At 37.3% G+C, this 24,219-nt stretch overlaps 2 protein-coding genes across 6 annotated transcripts in view; both read left to right on the top strand.

Moving 5' to 3' along the window:
- The first annotated feature begins 3,811 nt into the window (after positions 1–3,811).
- On the top strand, positions 3,812–15,236 carry grn (granulin). The gene is made up of 16 exons (XM_015389344.1): positions 3,812–3,945; positions 4,180–4,254; positions 5,503–5,643; positions 5,754–5,876; positions 6,724–6,837; positions 7,098–7,239; positions 7,356–7,465; positions 8,589–8,718; positions 8,792–8,883; positions 9,452–9,596; positions 12,123–12,220; positions 12,350–12,583; positions 12,788–13,033; positions 13,112–13,345; positions 13,433–13,672; positions 14,978–15,236. The coding sequence occupies exons 2-16, from the start codon at positions 4,252–4,254 to the stop codon at positions 15,098–15,100; spliced, it is 2,175 nt and encodes a 724-aa protein (XP_015244830.1). The 5' UTR covers positions 3,812–3,945; positions 4,180–4,251; the 3' UTR covers positions 15,101–15,236.
- A 5,868-nt stretch (positions 15,237–21,104) lies between these two features.
- LOC107093973 (mitogen-activated protein kinase kinase kinase 14-like) overlaps positions 21,105–24,219 on the top strand; it is a 17,219-nt gene continuing 14,104 nt past the window's right edge. For all 5 annotated transcript variants that reach the window (XM_015389355.1, XM_015389354.1, XM_015389357.1 and 2 more), the window contains exons 1-3: positions 21,105–21,225; positions 22,656–22,925; positions 23,637–23,712. In XM_015389355.1, coding sequence (XP_015244841.1) covers positions 22,670–22,925; positions 23,637–23,712 — 332 coding nt within the window. In that variant the 5' untranslated portion in view covers positions 21,105–21,225; positions 22,656–22,669. The remainder of the gene's footprint in view (positions 21,226–22,655; positions 22,926–23,636; positions 23,713–24,219) is intronic.

The raw sequence follows: 24,219 nt of genomic DNA, 5'->3' as shown, positions 1-24,219 counted from the left end.
GTTTACTAAAGTATACTTTAGTAAACAATAAAGTAAACAATAGTATATGAAATACAGTTTAGAATAAGTAAACTCTAAGTGCACTGCCTGATTTTAAGTATGAAATTAGTGCACTTTTAGTATACTTGAATAAACTACTTTTTGCTAAGGGAAAGCCAATGAGGACTCAGCTTATCATGATAAAGCCAAATGCAAATAATGCTAAAAGTAATATAAGTTTGCCCAACTGTTAGTAAAAATCATGCTTATCATAACTTAGGCTAAAACCCAATCAGATAATACCTAATGGATTTTAAAAGTCAAGCTCATAGCTTCCTCAATTAAAAGAGACTTAAATACAGTGAGGCTATTGTCTAGCCAGTCACCTAGCTAATGACCACATTTAAGTGTGTCAGCTAATAGCTAGTCCCTGCTAGGTAGATGACTAAAGGAGCTCAGAGTAAAAATAACCTTACCCTTCTGGGTAATAAACTACTCAGGCTTAGGATAAAGGAAATATGGTCAAGTAAACAGCAACTCAGGAGGTCTAGCTCTGATAACTGTGTGAAGCTAAAGTAAACTCAGCTAACTCTCAAACTACTGAGGACAGCTCCGTAAGGCCCATTATGCTTGACGCACAAAGTTCTAGGTAGCTAATTTTGACATGAAGTAGAAAATATCTCCACTCCTCCATTGAACATTTCCCTGATTACTTAAATTTAATTTGGTTGGAATGCTTTCTACCACATATAACATGCTTACTGCATCTACCTACTCCGCACAACCCCACTTAACAAAACGCCGTTTCTCCAATCTTTGCTGTAATGAAACTTACTTCCGGTCATAAATGTTTACAAGAATAACATACTGACCAACATGCACCCACTGTTGCTATCATCACTGCCTATGATTCATCAGCAAATGTAAACCGAAGCAAAATACGTTTTGTGTTTTTTTTTCCTGCACAGACTGGAATAATGGAAATGTTGGGAGAGTCATGCTGCAGTTTTTTCCCCAACCATTTGCTGTTTATATGTGTCAGCACAAACTTAGGATGTGACTTAATTCTAAGGATTAACCACAATAAAAAGGTCCTAATAAACTTATGTTGTCCTTTTTGGTACATGTTTAAAAAAAATGGTATAAGGAAGAATTATGGATTTCTTTTGAAGAGTGTGAACTTGTGACTTTCTTTGCATAAAATTCTTTTACACATTTTTTTTTAGCTGGTTTAGTGAAGTCGTATCTCAGAAACACATGTGCAGTTCAGTTTGTTGGATTTTACCAGTGCATATGAGGGTGAAGACGTCTGAACTAAAGGCCGTCATCCTGTGCACTAAATCATTTGCTTCATAAACCTGGTCAGTTGTTCGTAAACTGTAAAATGAATCCTTTCTGTATATTAGACAAGATACAAATAAATTTGTTCCCACAGTCTGCATGTGTTCTGGATGCTATTTTAAAATGTATTTATTACAGTTACAAAACTTGGATATTTTTTAACAAATGACTTTCTATTAATTGAAAAAAAGGAGATGAAGGATATCCTTAGAATTAGCTTTTCAGATTATGACATGAAAAGTAGGACTTAAATGAAATAAGCCAAGATATTGTAAAGAGACAAATCTGAAATAAAACTGAAATAAAACTAGCTCCATGCAAATGTTCAGCATAGAGACAGGTTCTATTTAGTAACAAACCTTTTTATTTTAATCATAAACAACAGCAAATTACATTGTAGAGATATTAACTTTTATTACTCCAAAAAGTAGCAAATAAATATAAAGTAGAGTTTATAAATACGTATTTGTAAAATATTAACCTTTGAAACAGGGCCTTACAAATCTAAGAATAAAATGATCACCCATAATTCTTTTTTAGAAGAAAATAGGTGACCTTGCAGCTCTGACTAACATCTTAACTATGAAGCATGGGAATAGAGGCGTGATTTTGTGTGGGTGTTGCTGGATCAATTTGCAAGATATGTTATATCCAAATCCTGTGGGAAAAAGATGTCAAATAAACATCAATGTGACGTCAAATACTGATATAAAAAACAGTTATCATAATTTATTCAAAAAACGTAGATCAACTTGAGATCAATCTTTTGACATCAATTCGATCTATATCAAATAATGATTGTATTCATGTCATTTTAACATTAAGTCATTCATGCTGGAAAAAAAACTATTTAATGGAGAAACTGACGGTCTTCATTGAAGAATGTCCTTAAGCAAAATTATACAATCTGTTCTCTTAATTTTGTAGCATTTTTTTCTTGCCATCCATTAGATTTATGTAGTTGCTATATCAGATTGCAGCCTTAGTGCGTTGCTATGTCAATAAAATCTGCCCAGGGCCTTTAAAATCAGCAGTGCTGGTTGATGTTACTCTAACAATATTAGTGAGGAACGTTTTCGTCAAACAATGACATTTAGCTAACAATCTGCATTTTAGATTCACTTTAGTTGAAAGTTTTTCTGAACTCAAAGGCGGATACTAACTGGAGATACTAAGACCTCCTGCACAAAGACAGGAGGATAGGTTTTTTAAATAAATAATCAGCATCTCTGGTGACTGATATATTTTAATTTGCTCACCGTATGCTTTTTTATCTGGTAATTAGATGCTTATTGAATATGAACAGCTACTGGTGATGGAAATGTAGCGGAGATGTAGTTATAGAATACAGGTTTGCCATTTAACTCAACTGGGCTTCTTGCTTAATTGATCTCTGAAGTACCCTCACACTAACCCTCATCTCTGTTATACCTGGGCTTGATACATTTCATATATGAAAACCAATGGTGTTTCATTTTATTAAAATGTGCAAATATGCAAAAAACCCTTATTATTACAAAGATTGCAAGTGCATTCCCTTAGTGCCAGTTATTACAAATTCAGTGAGCAGGAAACTCATGTTTCTGTTACAAGTGGTATGTGTGTGTGTACCTGTCTAGCCCTCAGAGTGATTACCATTCTTCACATTTCACCATCAAATTGAGGACCAGTTGTTGCAAAGTAAGGACATTCTGCCAGTGCTCACATGCTATTTTGCTAATGGTTAGGTTTAGGACTAAGGTGTCAATTGGTTATGGTTAGGAAGAGGTATGCATTGGTAATAGAGGGCATAGAAAGGGTTGAAAATAACTGACAATCATTGGAAGTCAATGGCAGAATGAGTAGGTGTGTGTGTCGGGGGGTGCATGTGTGTACGTGTGTGTATGTGTGTACGCAGTGACGGTTCTAGACCAAATGCACCAGGGGGCCAGGGTGTTTTCATAAAAAACATGGCAAAGGATTCAAATATACTAATATAGTTGCATGAAGGGAAATTTCTATTCAATTAGGTTTAAATAAAATTCTATATCTCATTAGGTCAATATATACATTCATAATTTAGGAATTTTAAATATTTTTAACTTACGTTTAAGTTTAAGTGACTTTAAGATAAAATTACCATTTTCTATAAAATCTGAATTAGAACTAAAAAAAAAAACTGATACATTCAGCTGTAAAAAGTTTTTGTTTGTTTGTTTATTTTGGAAAAAAAAATAAAAAATTAGCAGATGAAATACCACTGAAACTATTAACCTATTAGTAACCATGTCTGTTTCAGCGCATATCATCATTAGAATTTCTTTGAGTATTATGTCTTCAGGACAGGGGCCATGACAAGGACCAGGGCATCATCTACAGGGGCACTGGCCCCCGTTGACCCATGTCTAGAACCGGCTATGTGTTAATGTTTTTGTGTGTGTGTGTGTGTGTGTGTGTGTGTGTGTGTGTGTGTGTGTGTGTGTGTGTCACTGTTTCTTTAAGAACTGATCAGCCTGGGAGGTCACGTGGGAGCGTGTCATGTGATAACTGCCTTAAATACTGTTTGTTTTTGTCTTGTGTTCATGACGATGCAGTAAAAAGAGTAATTTTCTTTATTCTATCCTTTGCATCTATCATACTGAAGAGGTAACGGCGCCATATGTTCTTCTTTTGGCAGAAATAAACAATAGATGAATGCTAGCAGTTAGCAGCTAGCAGCTAGGTGATCCGTTTCTTGGATTACAGAAGCTAACGTTGGCTGAAAATAGCTCCTTTCTGAATTAGTATTTAGACAAATGATATATATGGATGTTATTATGGATGCCAATAAATGTACCCCAAGAAAAATGTAAATTAATCCATAGTTATTGTTTTTTTCAGGCTGTGAGAACATGCATCAGAGGTCTGTTAATAACATCTAAAGTGTTTTTGCCTCTGAAGCATCCACTCATTATGGTAAGTTTAAAGGAAAAACATCCTGCATTGTCTTTATTTATGGTATGGACGTGGCTTGAACTTTGGCTTTTTTAATCTGCGTTACAAATTTCTGATATTTAGATGTTTTATTTCCCTTTTTCTGTTAAAATAATTTTTTAAATTTTTTTTTCCTCATTATTGAGTATTAAAGACTAGATTACCTTTATCGGTTAAAGCTAGACCTTGTTGTTGATCAACTTAGATTGCAAAACATTTATATTGCATAATTTATTTTGTTTTACGACTTTTCCATGAGGGTTTAATGCTTTAGGAAAGGCAAGGCAAATTTATTTGTATAGCACAATTCAGTATAAAGACAATGCAAAGTGCTTTACATGATTAAAATATAGGAAAATAAAACCAAGGGAAAAAACAAATCAATAAAAGAAACAAAAAAGAATATAAAAATCAGTTGGACTAAAGAAAATAAAGTGAATCCTCTTAGCAGGGGCGGAGCTAGATGGGGGGGCCATTGGCCACCCCTGTGGCCACCCATACCATTTTTTTCTCTCCAGTAGAATATTCAAAACATTTTATTTTTGTATATATCAACAATAACTTGACAACAAAAACACTGTGGTTAATTATACACATCAATATACCAACATTAGAGATTATTAGTACAGAATTCAAACTCAAACCTCAAAGAATTTTATCCATTATATCTTTTATCTAGACGGATGTTTAAATATATGCATCTATTTGTTAGCAAAGGCTGTAGGAAACTATAGTTTTTCTTTATTTAGGAATATGGACGTTGTGCTTGTTCCTGTTGAACAGTGTAGATTGACCCTGAGGTTCTGGTGCCTATCCACGTTTGGTCACCCCTCAGTATACAGTTGGTATTGCCTGGACACCCTTATAAAAATTTTCTGGCTATGCCTCTGCCTCTTTGAGGATCAGACTCAAACTTTATAATGCAATAAGAGATGATACTTTAAAAAAAGTATCATCTCTTATTGCATTTAAAAAAAAAAAAAAAAAAAAAGAGATGATACTTTAAGATGGAAAACATAATACATCTGTTTTGCATCAAAAGGGAACTAGTTTATGGGAAGTCAGTGTTTCTTGAGTGTTGAAATCCACGTTATCAGCTGTAATGTTTGCACAGCTTTTCCACATAGTTGGTTCTTTACTCTGAAACTAAGACAGCAGTGGTGTCGGGCTTGTTATCTGATCACATTTTACCACACATTGCATTGTTGGATATCTGTTTTTTCTCCTCAGACTCTTAGCATTGGGGTTTTGTTGCTGGTCCTGCTGAGCCTGACCTCGGCGCGGATCTGTCCTGATGGCGGCATGTGTGAAGATAAAAACACCTGTTGTAAGAACACCCAGGGAGGTTATGGCTGCTGTCCGCTGCCTAATGTGAGCTACTAACTACTCAGTTACTCCATCTGCGACCTGTTTTTGCTGGAACAATTTATTGAGATTTATTATATTAAACTTTTTCTCTCCCGTCTTGAATCCACATCCAGGCAGAGTGTTGTTCAGACCACCTTCACTGCTGCTACGAGGGGACGCTGTGTGATCTGGTCCATCAGAAATGTGTGAATAAAACAGTTTCCCTTCCGTTGATGAGGCGACTTCAAACCAATCGGGTACGTAGAGATGGGGAAATCTGTTCCAAAACTCTAACTTATACATCTTAAGGTTTTACACCAACTCTTTCCTAAAGATTGGCTGGTAAAGTAAAATTTCTTACAGGTCTGCAAAGCTTCACTGATCTCCTGCCTTAGCTGGTGTCTCAGTATTCTCAGTCGAGACCAATATGTGAGGCAAAAGGCAAATATTTGCTTTAACTATCAGAGTCTTATTTGGGAATTTCTGTAGTCTGGAGCAATGGATGTTTTTGTCATGAAAATTTAAGGTTCCAATCATTTCTGGAAGTTTTATGCCATCTCGGAATATGATTTCTTTATTTCTTTTGTTATTATACATCAGAATCAGCTCAATTTGTTTATTACACGTCTAATGACCAAGGAAAGATTCAGTGTCTCAGCCTCTCAAACATCTACACACCCCTGCAAAGATTTAAGGATTTTTATATAAAAAAATATGTATGTGTCTGGATAAATCATGAGTTTCATCTGTTATGGTCGGATGATGCCGAACCTAAACTTTTGAAGCCAGGTTGGTTTAAAACAAAAGCAAAATTGCTCATTTCTGAGACGGGGATCTCAGCAGCGAAGCACGGTGGTGGCAGCCTTTGAATTTTGTTTGTATTCTCTCCACAACTGTTTGTGCCACAGTGTGTATTTATAAGAAAGGTTACAGTGTGATAAGTAAGGTCTAGAATTCTTCGCTGGTTTAAGATTTTTATTATTTTTTTTTTTAAGCTCTAGAGGATTCAGCTCTTGTCTTTGTTTTCCCACTGCTATTTTGTTTAGTTTGTGTGTATAAGTAACCTTAGTTCTCATAGTTGGTTTATTCACTGTGATTTTGCAGCTCGTTGGAAAACTTCAGGCGGTTATGTGCCCAGATCAGGAGTCTGAGTGTCCAGATGATACCACGTGCTGCCAGCTGTATGATTCTTCCTGGGGCTGCTGTCCGTTACCCCAGGTAAGGAGATCTGGACTTAAACACTGACCTCCATCTTTAAAGGATGTGTTTATGTTCTCTGTTCTGATGGGCTCCTTCTTATGCTTCTGTCTCTAATGTGTTAAGAGGAATTATTGCACTAATTAGCTGGAAAAATTAGAAGGATCACCTGGTTTTTCTTGCTTTCTGCCAATAAGAATATTTATCTTGATGCTTAAATTTCCCCCTGGAGGGATTGATGTTGTCCCTTATCATACTGTGTCATTTTCTTCTGTCAACAGGCGGTTTGTTGTGAGGATAAACGTCATTGCTGCCCCAACGGATCGAAGTGTGATCTCGTCCATTTAAAGTGTGTCACTCCATCGCTGCAGTCCTTCCCGATGCTGAAAAAAATACCAGCCAAAAGTTTAAAGAATGAGCCAGGTTGGGAAATGTTCATGTCGGTAAACCGCATCGTCATCAAATCGGAGTTTAGATTTCTACCAGGAAAGATTAAGAATAAGTGAATGTTTGATCGTCTGACCTTGATTCTGTTGTAGTTCCTGCTGCTGTTGCTGTCATTTGTCCTGATGGGAAAAGCAGCTGTCCAGATGGTTATACGTGCTGCCAGCTGAGCAGTGGAGAATACGGCTGCTGCCCTTACCCTGAGGTAAGCTGTCTTGGAGGAACAGTTTTAATGATAAAGGGGAAGAAGAGTATGTCTGTTAAGCATCATTATGAAGATTAGCTAATTGATATATCCTAAATAATTTGCCACTTTGTTTTGATTTGTTAGACTCCTAATGTAAAGAGCAAAGCAGAAAAAGTTCACACCAATCAGCTGGTTAGGTACAAACTATTGCTAAACTCTGCAGGTTTTTCTCCTGTATTTCTTTGTAGTCTAATTCTAGTCTGTCTGGGGGGAAGAAAAACAAAAACATTCTCTAAACAAAACAAAAATTGTGGAATTTGATTGCATCGTTTTCAAGAACTGGATAAAGAGAGTATTTAAAAGTATTTATTTTCATTTTTTTTCTTTGAGTATTTGTGGGTTTCTGATGGGGTTTTTTGCCGTATAAATCTTCCTTTATTGTAGACATTTTATGTCCTTTCTTTCCACCCTAAAATTATTCAAATTGTCTCTTTTTCATGCCTTTCTATTTTTTTATGTCTGTCTTTTTTCTATTTCCTACCTCAATGTCTTACTATTTCTTTTGTTTCTTGATATCATAAATTTATTTCATACTCGTTTTCTTTTCTTCCTTTCTTTCCATCCACATCCTGCCCATGTTTCAGTTTCATTCTTTACTTTCTTTTGTCACCCCCCCCTTTTTTCTTACTTTTCCCCTCCCAAGTGTCTTTTCTTCCCTCCTTTATGTCCTCCTCAACGCATTCTCCCTTTCTTTAATGTTTCTGTTTCCCTCTATGTATTCTTAATCCTTTAAGAATACATAGAGGGAAGAATAATAATCTTGTTTTCTCTGTCTTTCTCATCTCCCTCTATCTACGGTGTAATCTTCCCACCTCCTTTTTATATGTTCTTGTCCTATTATTTTCTTTTGTTACTTCCTTTCTATGGAGAACTGTAGCCTCCCTTGCTGGATTGGCCTTCAAGAAAAAACATGGACATTTAAAAAATTCTGCCTTTAAATGCTCCATTATTATTTGAAACCTTGTGTTAAGACAAGGAATCCTTAACAATAAACCAAAGTGTATTTATAAGAAGTATTACAGTACTGCAGCAAACCTGCGGGTGTTATAATGATTTTTTTCCCCACTTGTGTCATATGAAGGCCACGTGTTGCAAAGATCACTTCCATTGTTGTCCGAGCAACACAACATGTGACCTGGAGCATGAAGTCTGCAAGTCTGGAGGGGCCGACCTTCCGCTGATTAAGAGGGTTTCTGCTGCGTCCAGCGATGGTGAGCCGCCTCTGCTGTGGAACATGCTGAACATGTAGAGATGGAGTAAAGTAATATTCTTTTTCTTTTTTAGTTCAGTGTCCAGATAAGAGATCCTTCTGTCCTGATCAAACGACATGTTGCCAGCTGACAAACGGATCGTTCGGCTGCTGCCCAATGCCCAACGTAAGCATCAGATATGACCTCAAAGAATGGGATGCAACAAAAACCACCACAGCTTCACAGTCAGATATAGGGCTGCAAGATTAGAAAAATGTTGACCCGTTATAAAAATGTGTGTCACTTTTTTTTTTAACCAAATCATGTTGATCAAAGCACTTTAGTTACCTCAACAATCATGAAGTAGGCAATAAAAAAGTCTTTATATATGTCTTTATATAAAAAAGACTTTTTTACTCTTTATTGGAACATGCTTCTATTTTAATTGTTTTATAATTGTTTTAGTTAATACAGTGAATCTGATTAATAATTTCAGGCCTGGATTTCATGCAAATACATTTAAGTCAATCTGTCGCAGGTTAAATGCAAAGTGCACAAAACTTACGCCTGCTACAATGCTATCTCTGCATTTCTTTTTTCATCACATGCATAGATGAGGCTTGAAACCTTAAAAAAAAAGAATAAATGCTTACATTTAAAGGAGGAATTTCATTATTTAAATTACCGAAAGTGTTAAAACTAAGGAATGTAGCTAAAGGGATGGGAGTTACAGTTGCTTCCTGTTGTCTTGCAGGCCGTCTGCTGTTCAGATCATATCCATTGCTGCCCTTCGGGCACCGAGTGCGACCTAAAACACAGTACCTGTGTGTCGGTCCAGGATCTTGCCCCTATGTTAGTTACTGCTGCTGTGACAGACCAGGAGCCAATGCAGAGCAAAGGTCAGTGAAGAGGTTCTAGATATCTGTTATTGGTCCTTAAAGCTTTTTATCCAATGTTTAACATCTCTTGTAAAAGAACTCAACCACCACTAAAGCAGACCTGTAGATTTTATACTCTGCATTTAATCAGAACTTCAGTATAATTTCATAAACTATTAGACTTATTTTAGAAGGGACTTGATTTTAAACATCTACCAAGTATAAACGTATATGAGTCTCTTAAAATATTTAACTGGAGCAAATGTTTAACAAATAAAAATGGTGGCAGAAGTTTGTTAATTGATGCAGGAGTTTAAAATCGAACCAAAAAGGGAAGAAATGATTCTCTAAGTGCCGGTAGGTAACTTTACATCAGAGATTAGAAAAATCACATGTGGTGTTCTCAAAGGATTCATCTCCTATTCAATATCTACCTGTTCGCTCTAATTAGGATCTTAGTAGAAAACATTAGTCACTGGATAACGCTAGATATATGTTGCAGTATGAACATGTTTAAGTGCTAGCCTTGGTAAATGCAAAGTAGAAATCAGTGCGTGGATGGGACAAAGTTTTCTTTTGCTTGATTAAAAGAAAACTGAGGTAATAATTTAAAAGTTAGCAATCAGCTTCAGTTAATACAGCTAGAAACCACCAATGAGGTTTGAAATCTGGGCGTAGTGATGGACTCAGACCTGAACCTTCAGGGGCTCATAAAGAAAGCAACAACCTTCTATCACCTAAAGAATATTTAAAGGACTAATGTATCCACATGATTTTGAAGAGCGAGTTCATCTGTTTATATAGTAGGAATGATTAATGTAACGGTGTCCTAACAGTCCATCAGACAGCTACAGTTACCTGCATCCTTACTAAAACTTAGAAAGTAGAGCATATCAACCCGGTTCTAAAGTCCTTCCACTTGCTCCCTTTAGCTAAGAGAATAGAATTTAAGATACTTATATTAGCCTATAACAGGGTTTCCGGGGGTCATTAAAAATCATTAAAAGCCATAAGTAATTATTTTTTTAAATAAAGGCCTTAATTGGCATTAAAATTCATTGAATGTGATTATCCTGAAATTTAAAATGCTATATTTGAAATAAAAAAGTAAAATAAAAAGTATTCTGTCATATATTATATCGCAATATATTTGGGCGGAACTGCTTCCGGTTGATTGTAAAGCCGTATTTTCGGAGAAGAAGCTTGAGGCGGAGAAAAAACGAGAGAATAGGAAAATGCAGATTTCAACAAAAGTGGCCGGAAAACGAGATGTATATTTATACATATATATGAGAGTCATGGGTATTTGTTGATAGCATTAAAAAGATTTCTAATATCATTAAAAAGCATTAAATTAAGCGTTCCTCATTCCTGTATAAATCACCAAATGGCTTAGCAGCAAAAGAGACAGACCTCTTAGGTATTCTGTCTCAAATCTACTCTACCGAACCAGAACCAAATGTGGAAAAACACATTTTATTTCTTATGCTCCACTAATCCAGAGCAAAATAATAGTAAAAAAAAACAAAAAAAAAAACAGTAAAAGCTCTAAACCCTCAGTTGGTTTACAGTAAATAAAGATTGAAAACACATTTATCTAGATGGGTATTTGACTCTACTGTGTAAAGATTATTAAAGCTTTTATTCTAACCTTTTCATTTTATTATCAGTTTTTTTATTACAAACAATTTTCTAATTAATAATACCTTATTCTCTTTATTTGTGTTGCCACATCTGTGTACTTTTTCTTTGTTTTTTTAAAATATTTTCTTTCTTTTGTTTTTCATATCTTGTGTTTTATTTTTTATTTTTAAGTACAACAGTTTAATTTCTCTTGCTGTATAGATAAACTAGCCCTGCTTAAACCTTAATCTGATTTTAACTACACTCAGGGCAACTTAATGCTCATACAGCTTATTTTTTAAATTTGCTATGCATTCATTGAACAGGAAAATAATCAGATCTTTCAATATTTGGTCTTCTGGTCACCAGATGTGTTAAATTAATGGGAATGGGATGTGTTTTAATTAGTGGCTAATGATTAAAACACACTAGAAGATATGAGATGTTTTTTTTTTTTTTTAAACCAAATGAAACCAACTCTGTGAAAACACATCCTTAGCAACAGGAAGTGGAACCTCCTGCAGCTAAATTCAGGGGAAATATGTACGTAAGGTTTCTGTGTCGCACCAAAGAATATTTTTTGAAAATATTTTTAAAATGTATAACTAAATGTGTAAACATGTAACAACCTCTACATTTACTGGTGTCTGTGGTCGAGAGTCCATCATGTTTTTATTTCAGATGTTTTGTTATTCCAAATGAAACCGTTTTAAAGTGGTTAAGATGCCCTTTGGTGGAGCTGAACAGCAGTAATATTACTTAAACCCTCCTGGTTTGACTCACATTACCTGAGTACTTTGGGGTCTGGAAGCAGATTAAATGTCTAAAAAGAAGAAAATTATTTTAAAAAGTCTTGGATCCAATAGTGTTTTAGGATTTTTATTCCGCTTTGCTCTGGATGAACTTTGCCTCCATGTCTTTCAGTCCTGGATGTTCCCTGTAACGCCTCTGTGGCCTGCGCTGATGGAAACACCTGCTGCAAATCGCCAAAAGAAAAGTGGGCCTGTTGTCCTCTACCTGAGGTACTGTCAGTTTCTACCCTCCATCTCCTCAGAGACTGTTTCATTTATTCTATGTAATCATGATTCTCCAGGTTTCCTGTAAATTCATGTTTAAAGGCCAACATTTCGTTTTTTTTCTGCTCTCTGCAGGCCGTGTGCTGCATGGACCACCTGCACTGCTGTCCTCACGGCACCATCTGCAACCTGGCCGCCTCCACGTGCGACAGCTCTACGGGCACAGCACTGATACCGCTGCTGCCCAACACGCCCAGCTTCCCTCTACTGACTGAAAAGGTCAAATGTGACGAGTCGTCGTCATGTCCTGGAGACGCTACCTGCTGCAAGACGACCAGTGGGGAGTGGGCCTGCTGCCCTCTGCCTGAGGTAACCAAGCTGCACCTGATCAAAGCAGTCAAATCCATCAAATGCATTTTTTGCATTTGATGGATTTAGATCAAGTTATATAGCTTAAAAGTATCGCCAAAAAAGAATCAAACCTAAAACCGAATTGAGCAAATTCTTTTAATCAGCTCAGGATTAAAAGATTTCGCAAATGACCGCCTGATGTGTAATGTGTTTATCTTTCAGGCTGTTTGTTGTGACGACCACATCCACTGCTGTCCTCATGGATCGGTTTGTGACTTGGAGAACAAAACCTGCGATGACTCTGCTGGCCTCTCTCCGCCGCTGCCCTTGCTCACTAAAGTTCCCGCTCTGACCCGCCGAAATCTGCAGGAGAAAATCATGTGTGACAATCAGACCAGCTGCCCCAGACACACGACCTGCTGCTTCATGGAGAGGAGCCACAGCTGGGGCTGCTGCCCTCTGCCGGAGGTAGGAGACTATCTATTTATGTGGGCGGTTTGATCAGAGCGCAGAATGAAACCTGATGTTTGTTTTTGTTTTTTTCAGGCAGTTTGCTGCAAAGATGGAAACCACTGCTGCCCCAGCGGACACACTTGTAACCCCCACCAATCCTCCTGCTCTACAGGATCCCACCATGTTCCCTGGTTCACCAAGCTGAGCGCTTTGAACGAGCCGAGCGCGTTGACAGACGTTAAATGCGACAACAAAAGCAGCTGTGCATCGGGAACGACCTGCTGCAAACTGCCGAGTGGAGAGTGGGGCTGCTGCCCGTTGGTGAAGGTTTGAACTCGTCTAATTTTACATCAGCACAGATAAAGGTGAAAACTAGCTAACAATAAGATGTGACTGTTTGTTTTTTGTCATCAGGCAGTTTGCTGTGCCGACCACGAGCACTGCTGTCCTCAGGGCTACACGTGCAACATGCAGACAGGAACGTGTGAGAAGAAGGGATCTGATGATTCGAATGAAGGGGAGCAGTCCCAGCTGAGAGAGGCAGAGGATGACACAGGTGTACCATGTGACGCCGCCGGGATGTTTCACTGCCCCCAGACATCCACCTGCTGTAAGATCTCAGCTACTGAATGGAGCTGCTGTCCCTCCGCCAGGGTATGTTCATTGTGTCTCAGAGCATCGGCAGATTTTCTCTGAATTATTGTCACTTTTCTTTCCGCATCAACTATCACGCTCATATTAAAGTTAAATCCAGCATATTATACCTCTTTAGAATCAGGCAATCCTAAGGAAAATGATTATCAACTCAAATGCATGCTAACTATACACTACAAAAACCAATAACTAATACTAATTTGTCATTAACTTAGAATTCATAATTTTCAGATCCTAGCTTGTTTTTCTGTTGTGGCGATCCGAAACACGCCTGAACATGGTAAAAATAGGCTCATTTTGTCCATAATACACCACAGAAATATAATATCCAGTTAATTTTCCCAAAAAATAAACTGAAGCGTCGTAATAATCCACCAAGTGTTTTTTTCCACCAAAAAATAGAACAAAACCATAAGGATGAAAACATATAATCCATGTCTGTAATGATACATGTCCGCCACTTTAGATCATCTACGTTGCGTGGATGTATTCATCGATCTATTTAATCCATAAATCGAGTGGAACTTCCATTTTGATTCATCCACAATGCTATGAAGAATTCCTCTATGGAAAAAAAAAAAAGGCCCTCCCCATGCGCATGCTTCACATATTTATTTTCAGCTGGGGCTCCCAATATGGAGACCAATCGACCTTTGGTTGAAATATTTTGTTAGCCAATAAGATAAGCTATGCGATGATATATCGGGAGTGTAGAGGCGGACTGAAAATATAGGGTTTATTTACCGCTGCAAGGACTAACAAGGAGCGAACTTACAGAGTGGACTTTCACACTTCAAAATTGGAAATATTGGAGAAAAAAAAAAAAGGTGCTTGAATTAAAATTTTTGTAAATCTAAATATATAAATGTTATTTAGTCATTACATTCAAATTAAATTCTAATGCTTATGACTAGAGATCTGAAATTTTACACAGTTGTTTTCCACAAAAAGAAAAACATGTGTAATAAGTGGGAGAGGTCAACTATAAATTATGCAAAAGATAAAACATAATAAATATTTTAACAAAATGTATTCGAGGGGAAAAAAAGGTTTTTTTGGATATGTTTGAAGTTGCACACCTCTGGTTGCGTAAAACCTACAGAGTCGCTGCACATATCTCCATAAACTAGAAGGTCTTTCAAAGGGGATATATTATAAGCATGTGGGATTTATAATATTATTTTACTCTCCAATGGCGTTCGGGTATTCAGTACGTTTGTGCAAGCTATGAAAAGTTGGATTGTAATCTTATTGGCAAATTAATGTGAATTATCTTTCACTGAAGGGTTTTTTGTTATTTTCCAGGCTAACTGCTGTGCAGATTCAAAACACTGCTGTCCCTTTGGGTACTCATGTGACGAGAAGGCTGGAGGTTGCACTCAGACAACCCGACTGAGCTGGGATTCTTTGTTAGGGCGCGGACATTGAGACTTTGTCTAAGATGGACTCTGATGATGCAGTCACAATGATCTCATTCAGCCCTGAATCCATCACTGATATTTCTGTGAACAGAGTCAGAGTCTCTCATTATCATTGTTTCAACTTATTATTATTATCATTGTTTCAACTTATTATTATTATTATCATTGTTTCAACTTGGAGTGCGGGTGGTGGTCTGTTACCATTTTTTTTTTTAACCTGGTTTTAAGCTAGCTTCATTTCAACTCAGAATGGGAACCATTTCAATTCCTGCTTTATGTCCTGGAATCACTCCTGATGTAGAAACTTTCAATGCAACATTATGACAGAATGTTGCAAATGCACAAAAATAACTTACAAGTACACTACTGATTAGTATATCAAATGTTTTTTTTGGGTTTTTCTTTTTTTTTTTTTTTCTTTTACTTTTCTATACATTTAAGAGGCTAGAGTGTGTTTTGTTCAGACGCTGATGGGAATGAATGTTTAAAAACTCACCAACCTGACCTCAGCTTTTATCTCTCTCGCTCTCCCCCCTATGCTCTGCTTAATGTCTGGTTTTAACAATTATTATAATCTTCTTAATCTGTTTTTGCAACAAACGCTACAATGGCCGCCTGATTGGTTGTTTATGATTTTAAAACGTTGGTTTAACCAAGCATGAAGATAACAGAAAATCCATCAAATATTTCCATTATTTATATTAAATTTTGGACTAAATTATAAATTTTTCCTTCCAGTCGACTAAAACTGTCGCATATCGTAATGACTAAAATATGACTAAAAATGATAACAGTTCTTCTCCTGAAAACTAAGACTAAATCTAAGATGGCTTTAAAAAACAACACTGGTAGTGAGGGTTTATGGGGGATATGATAAATTTGGTTTGATATTCTATATCTGTGTTTTTAACATGGTCTTTCAGGCATTCTGTAGATGTCTGAATATGTTTGTTGTTGTTTTTTTTTTGCTGTTTTAAAACCTAAAATAAAGGAATAAGGTGTGCCTTGTTTAATACTGAGTGCGTTTCCAGTTTATTGTGTATAGTCTTCTTTCTGTTTTTTAATGTAAAAGTAATTTAATTCGTTAGAAGTTAAGGAGATTTTAATCTAAGCAATTCTCTTCTATTTTGTTTGTGACATGGGCTTAAACTCAAAGTGTTAAGTTTTTTTTTTTTTTTGCTTAAAATATTTTTAAAAAGTTGTTTTGACAGAAATATAGAAAGATCTTCATCTTGTTATTACAGTATAAAATATATGTTTAAATACTCTGTAAAAAAAGAAAAAAAATCAAATTCTCTTTTAGTTCAGTAAACCTATTTGTTTTAGCATTTCACCTTTCCATTAGTTTAGCTCTAGTTTCATATGGATTTATTTGAGTAATCCTTTGTGAATTTCTGTTTATTTTTCCTTAGTCAGTCTTATTTGATCAGTTTGGCATTATTATGGTACAGCCAGCCTGCTTTCTTACTGTTGCTTCCTTTGGATCCTCAGCTGCTCGCTATCTGAGCGTTGCTATGACGACCTCAGTAAACAGGAGTCAACTGAGTGGAGCAGCAGCTGCAAGGCTGTCCTTCTGTTCTTCACTGCCAGAGCAGAACGGACGCGCTGCCCGGCTTATATTCATCATGCACCCCCTGGTGGTCATACGTGGTAATGATGGCTCCTTTGCTTCAAGCTGAACAATGCTCAGTGTCTGCTGTAAATAAAACCTGCTTAAACATTTTAGATTATTTTCATACCTGGGGGAAAAAAATAACCAACTCTATGTACATTTTGTTGAGTTACTAAACTGTTTATTTATACAATTTTCTCACTGAGAATTTTTTTTTTATCTCTAATTGACCAAATAGGAACATACCATGCAGCTTAAGGAATGGGAGAAAAAAATGAAACAAGCTGTTAAAACACTTCCAACAAATAAAATATTAAACATTTAATCTTACATTTAGTCTGGGCTATCAGGCTAACTCTATGTATTCTAAATCCAGCTTTGATTTGCTTTTATGATTGTTTTATGATTGATCCTAATTTATCATCTCACAAGTCCCAATTTCTTCCACCTAATTGATATGAAGACAAGTTTAAACATTTGAAAGGTAAAGTACAAATGTAAGTAGAAAGTACCACAGCATGATGCTGCCACCACCATGTTTTACAGTTAGTTTAGGGTTATTTGATTGGAGAATGTTATTAGATAAGATGACATCAAAACTGGCTCTAATGTGTGTTTGTGATCCCCAGTCACTTTAGGGATAGACCAGAAGGAATTATATAGATTCTTCTGGGTTATATAAATACAGATCCAGTTTGGTTTAGTTGTTAATTTGACAGATGCTCGTCTGGAGAGATTTTGTTTGCGCCACAGAAATAACACCTGTAGACGCTGAAACAGCCGTCAGGAGTCTTTTCAGCTCTAAGTTTAGCTGAACTGATGCGGCAACAGCAAAGGAACTGATGTGAGGAAAAACCCGCTGACGTGTGGGCAGATTGTTTGCACAGCCTCTCCTCTATTGGCTCTCTGAAGATCCCGTTCAGATGTTGCCAGGGAGACAGGGAACGTCCACCTGAAATCCCACTCTCTCTGGAACTCGACTGGAATTCTGTCCACTGTGATCCCGGCGCTTAGTGTTGCTGAGCAGGATGCATGGGGTGGTTTCAGTTTGGGAAGATTATGGGATGTAACAACTTTATAAAATAATGATAAACCCATTTTAAAATAACAGCAAAATCTAATTTTGCTCTGCAATATATATGCTTATTAAACGCCAAATATGGAAACTGTATAAAGATAATAAGCAATGTTTAAGGTTTTAGTTAAGATTGATTTTAATTCAAACTGTAACTTTAGAAAATGAGTTTATTGGACAATAAAACTTTGATTTTTAAAGTTTCTTTTAGCTGTAAAATCCTACATCTAAATTACATTGATCTAAACATAGAAGGTTGACTTTGAAATTGACTTTTATACATGTACTCCCTCTGAGAAAGGAGATGTATTTCAAAAGTAAACTGGATTTTACAGAAGGGGGAGATCTAAAGTTTGCAAGCTTAAAATGGAAAGATTTGCTTAACTGGTGAGCAGGTGCTCAGAAAGATCGTCTCTGAGAGGCAGCAGTTAAGAGACCTGGATGATTAACATTTGGACGTGCTCTGCGCTGAACCTTCAAATCAACTTCTGTCACAGTTTATCTGGCTGATGGTATTTTTTCTTCACTCTGATGCATACTGGCCTCAGCATTCGTATCTCTCCAAACATGGATCTCTGTTATAGTGAGGGATTCAGATGCTGTAAAAACAGTTTTAACCTCACAGGGCTTACTACAGTAAATACACATTTTACACACCTGCTTAATTGTGTTTGCCCTAATGTTTAATCCTTTGAGTTTTTCTTTTCTGTTGCAGTTTTTTTTATCTATGCCTTAAAAAGTGCCACATAGATTATGTTTAACTCAAGACTTTTGGTGTCAGGATCGCAGCCCCGGTAGCTGATCTAAGTATTCACTTCATTCACCTGCCATACCCTCCCCACTCTCTAATTATCATTCATTTATCCACCTGCTCCTGCTGCTTTATATACGGTTCAGCCCAGCTATCGGGGCCAGATCATCTTAGTTATTCATGTTTGTTTGAGTTTTAGTTTTAGTTAAATCCATGGCTCGGAGTGCGAGGAAAGCCAGTTTTAACTTCCGTGATCCTGGCTCCTAGGAGGAGCCAGTTTAAAGTTCTGCAGTTCTCCTGGTACCAGGTCTTGTCTCTATTTATCTCAATCCCTGGGCCCCCCTGTCTCCATCTGAGCATGTCTGTCTGAGCTCGCTGCTGGACTCTTAACCTGCCTGAATGCTCTGTGGATTCCAGGAACACTGGATCTGTCTGTTTCTGTTTGATAGGAACCCCTGTTACGGAATCCTGGATCTCAGAACGGTTCTGTTCTGAACTCTTTCTCTGACCTGGATCTGTCTCCTGCTTGCTCACTGGGGTTGCTGCATCGGGGACACTGTAAGGCTCAGTGCCGCATTTCATTGGCAGTCCAGTGACTGGATCCTGCCTTACCCGAGAGGATGGACTGAACTGTTAAGCCAGGTAAGTGAATCACAAGGATAATCATCTTCTGTCAGATCATCGTGGTCACTTACCTGTGTTTCTCCCACAACCAGAGTGCCAGTCATGGGCGAAGCTCCACTTTCCCCGCAGCCATTGCAGGTCCACCGCAGCCTGCATTCTGTTTTTTCTCTGTATTTGTTTTTTGTCATTAAACGTATTGAAACTTCTCACTGTCTGTCTCGTCGAAATACTGGGTCCATCTGTCCCCCTTTATGACATGTTGTAAAATTGTTTGTTTTTCTCACATATTTAGACTTAAATAGCGCAGAATAATCCTTATTATCCATATGACTGAACCCGTATTGTGAAAAACTGCTGAGATTGCAGTAAATGTTAGCAAATTATTTAAGTACAGTGTATTCTTCTGCAAAAAGCATAAAAAAATAACAGTCTGTCAATCAGAAACTGCTATTGAAAACATTTTACAGTTGAAAATAATAAAAATTTCACCATTTCCTGAGGTTTATCTACGCCCTGTTAACAATGGTCAAATATACAAAGACGGCATCTGCAGTTGATCACCTTCATTTTTGCTAAGACACTGATAAAGAATAGTTTTTGTTTACATTTATTTTGCTTAGTGAACATGCAGAAGATTAATTCGGCAAAAATATTTTAAGACCAGAAGACTATCTTACAGAAACTGTTAAAAATTATTTGAGTATTTCTTTTTTTGTTGTTTTTTTATTCTCCTTCCCCATTTCTCACCTTTAGTCTTCCAAATATTAAAAAGATTTTTGACCAAAATAATGTAAATTTGACAAAAGGCAAAAAGAGGAGAAAGCTGCATAAAATCCTTCACACCGCTAATTGTCCCACAGCAGTTTTTATGCAAGTAACAAAAAAATATTTAAAATGGTTCAAAGGCCTTTTAGTTTTTGTCGGATTTCTCCTGAGAAACAATAGATGAGTGAACTAAAGGGGAAGCTGTGAGGTTACAGAGAAATTGGAGGGTTTTAAGTACATGGGATCAACAGTCCAGAGCAATGAAGTCTTGAAAAGAGGTAAAGTGTGCTACTATCCAACAGGATAGCAGGTTGAGAAAAGTGTCTGATGTGTCGTGTGGCACGAATATGAGCAAGAATGAAAGGAAAGGTGTCCAAGATGGTGACGAGAAGAGCAGTGAATGTTAAGAGACAGTATCACACTAGAATAAATAAAATTAACATTAAATGGGCATTTTATTGTCTTCTTTATGTAAAAGCAAGTTTGCTAAAAAGAAATGTCAAATCGTCTTGAACCATGGACGTAATTTTGGGGGGGGACGGGGGGTACATGTCCCCTGAACTTTTTAAGACGTCCATTTTGGTCCTCTGCCCTTTTTACTGCCCAAAAATTATTTTACGCTACGGTATACAGACATTCCTCGAGCACAAGGACCAAGCGGAAAACCGCAGCTCAAACTGAATCTCGCTTCTTTAGTTTAGATCGCCCACAAGCTCCTGATTGACCCACCGTCTTTTCTTGTGTGATCGGCTGTCACCGCCGTCACTCCTAAGAAGCTCACTATACAAACATCTGATGCGCAATTAAATAGGGTCCTTGATTGGTTGGTCAAGCATGCTGAAGTTAGTTACATTAAAAAATACTTGCCCCACCCCACTTCTGAAATAAAAATGTCTTCATGTCTTGAACTATTACCAATAAACTATTACCAATAAACCAATAAATACATTACACATCCACAGATTCGATTTATCTTAATAAATAGTGTCAAATCGGATGAGAATGGGTCCAGATTTAGAATTAAGTCAATGATCTGAGCTTCTTTTCCTCAAACAACACACCAAGGAAGCTCTGAGTGTCACTGAGGGCATCTGCATATTTAACGTGGAGTGTGGGATGGGTTGGGGGGGGGGTCAGGGGGACTCATAAGTCAAACACATGGAGGGCCAATCAGACAGACCTGCGTGGGCAGAAAGCCGGTAGGTTCCACTCAGGAAGCTCTTATTTGACCGGGACGATTTCAGAATTAGAAGTCTGTTTGGATCATTTGATCTGGATCTGCAGCAACCAGACTCCTATAATAAGGTAAGGTAACTTTCTCTGGTTAGATTGCTGAAAATCCTCCAGTTAGCAGAGATGGACTTGTTACTTAAGCAAGTTTGCTTCTTTGTGTTCCCTAAAACTTTTATTTCAGCTTAATTATCTCAGTTACAGTTTATTGTCAGGTAAATCCACAAACCTGTTGTTTCCTACCTGATCCACCCCCTGATTTGATCAAACCAAAGCCCTTCAGATACACACTCAGGGTCTGTCCACAATGTTACTCCTCTGATAGAAGTAGGTGAGTGTGTGTGCTTGTGTTTTGATCTTCCTGTGTTTGCTGTCGACATGGTGAGAGCTCAGGAAGAGAGACTCTGACAGCTGGGCAGCTGAGGGAAGGCATGTAGCTGCCTCTCTGAGAGCTATTTATACTCTCCTAACCGGTGTATGTTCATTCACGCCCCTCCACGGCAAATACCGCCACATTAAAGTGCCGGCCAAGTACGATTATGTTTCCACCACTGCTAAATGAGAAGGGGGTGAGATACTTATGGAATTCATGTACTTTAAGAAGAAAAACCTGAAGCATATCCCTACTTGAACTAGGAACAATACAGGATTGATTATCTTTTTAAAAGAAGACAAATATAAAAAAATCAAAACCTGAAAAAATTGAATTATGATCAAATATAAAAAAGAAACAAAATAGGATGCATTACTATGTCATAAATATTTCTCATTTTACTCTTCCTGCATATTTTTCTTTCTAATTTGTATATCCCTGGAAATTAAACAACTATATATAATACTCATACTGTCAATTGAAACACTAGGACAAACCACAACAGTCTGTGAGTTTATTAAACATATTTGAACCTAAGAATATGATATAAGTATTAAAAAGCTGTTCTGATGGGGGGGGATAAAGCGTGTTAAGCAAACCCTATCATAAAAATGATAAGAAAATCTTTACTCAGCTTTTAAACCTGTTGAATTCAGTTTGGTGCTACTGACTGTTTAATTTGGGGTGAATCCCACATGGAGTTTAAAGAACAAGATGCCTGAAAAGTTGAACAGTAATTGAGGCTAATTGGGGTTCTCAAGAGATTGCAAATGGATTTTAAATTTGCCACAGTAAGGAAAAGAGTCTTTAAGTGGAGGAAATGCCAAAACAGCTGTCCAGATGCCCATGTATGGTGACTAAAGCCAGTTCCTGAAAGTAGAGCGAGGGATGCAGGACTTCCTGCAGGATGTTTCGAGGGCGGAAACCTCTGATCTCAGATTTAATTACCTGGACACCAGAAAAGAGGTCAGTCTTATGAATAAACCAAACACTGCATTCAGGAAAGGAAGTCCTAAAAAATCAGATTAGGTGAATATTTAGTGATCTAAAGTTAAATACTTAACACAGGGTAATTTCTATCTACAACCAATAAACAAATAACTGAATATTGGGTCTTCTCAATCTCCTCTAGGTCCCACCACATAGATGCACTCTGACAGAGAGATGGCCATCCCCCGGATGTTAAACTCCAACACTCCATTCACCGTTGTTGCTGGTGGCTCTGAGGTCTCTTTTCTGGGGAAAGAGGAAAACAGCCAAGGATGCGAGGAGGAGACGGACTCGCTGGTTCGGGCCATCGGACCCCATCTGAGCCATGTAATGGAGCACGGCACCGCCAAACATGTGATAACAGACGGTCTGGAGGGGATTCCTTGTGTGTCCATAGTGGCACAAGCTGAGAGTAAGAACACAGAAATGCAACACAGTAAAACATGTATAGATGCTAACAGATTTACTGTTTTTTTTATTCATTTGCTACATAAATGGGGAGTGTTGGCGTAGTGATTAGAGCAGTGAGCTTGTGTTCTGAGAAGGTTGCAAATACCCGCTTCGATCCCCACAGCTGGCACTATGTGTCTCTGAGCAAGACCCTTAACCCCACACTGCTCACCGAACGGCGGACAGTGACAGCCCACTGCTCCCAAAAGAAGTGGATGGATTAAATGCAGAGAATGAAAAGATTTATAAGGCTTTTAGAGAAAGAAAACATGTATTAATGATTGACTGACCTACCAAAATTACTCTAAGATGAATCATCCAGCTGAAAAAACCCAAACAAAGGCTTTCCCCATGAATCTTAACAAACTCCTTAATAATCCCAGAGACTTTTGGGAAGTAGTCAGTGTGCCAGTGAGAGAAAGGGGGAACCGTTTAGAAGGTGAGCATCGAAGACGTGCCGTTACAAACTGATAGAACCATGAAGTCTCCACTCTATCAGGAAATCCTAAAGGAGAACCTGCACCTTGGTTTAAGCAGGATAATGATGATAAGGAAATCAACCTTTGCAGTCGGTGACAGTGACGTTCCCAGATTTAAATTTATAACAGGAGGAAATATTCTTGCTTTTATATAATCATGCAAAAATGTTTAACCTAATTTTTATTATTTTTAGGCGAGGACTTTCAAGAGTTCACTCCATCCAGCACTCAGCATCCCTACCCACAGTTTCACCTCCTCCAGAACCACAGGTAAGGACACCACAGAGAAGTTTTTATTTGTAGAAGTTAGAATATCAACTTAAGCTTTTTCCTCAAGCAAAAGTGTAAAAGTACCATTTTAAAACAATTAAGAATAAAAAATGAAAGTAGTGTTGGAAAAAATGTTAAGGACAGATGCTTTACTGCACTTTCCTATTAAAGGACCATTTTTCTAAAATTCTGGATGATAACTTCCTTATACTTATTTTTCTTAGTTTTATAACTAATGATAACAGTTTGAAGTTTAACTCTGCATCCTTTGGAAAAAAGATTTACTTTGGTATGTGGTGCACAACAAGTTGGTGCAGTACTGACTCCAACCACAAAGAAATTGTCAGGATGAAACAAATTATTTAGATGTTTTTTTTTTTTGTTTGTTTTTTTTTAACTAAACTACTCCTTAAAGCTACAGTGGGTAATAATTACAGGGATATACAGTCAGAAATGTAATATATTATACATAACTATGTTATTTATCATCATCTACGAGCTCAGCCT

The sequence above is a fragment of the Cyprinodon variegatus genome, unplaced genomic scaffold (genome assembly GCF_000732505.1).
Source record: "Cyprinodon variegatus isolate N-32 unplaced genomic scaffold, C_variegatus-1.0 Scaffold456, whole genome shotgun sequence".
Classification (NCBI taxonomy): domain Eukaryota; kingdom Metazoa; phylum Chordata; class Actinopteri; order Cyprinodontiformes; family Cyprinodontidae; genus Cyprinodon; species Cyprinodon variegatus.
The sequence above is the reverse complement of the archived record's forward strand: the minus strand, read 5'-3'. Positions and strand labels throughout refer to the sequence as shown.

What these genes read in the sequence shown, in the direction of transcription:
- grn (XM_015389344.1), top strand. An exon ending in GCTGCTGTCCGCTGCCTAAT is followed by an intron (nt 5,644 to 5,753) that starts GTGAGCTACTAA and finishes ATCCACATCCAG; the next exon opens with GCAGAGTGTTGTTCAGACCA. An exon ending in GGCGACTTCAAACCAATCGG is followed by an intron (nt 5,877 to 6,723) that starts GTACGTAGAGAT and finishes GTGATTTTGCAG; the next exon opens with CTCGTTGGAAAACTTCAGGC.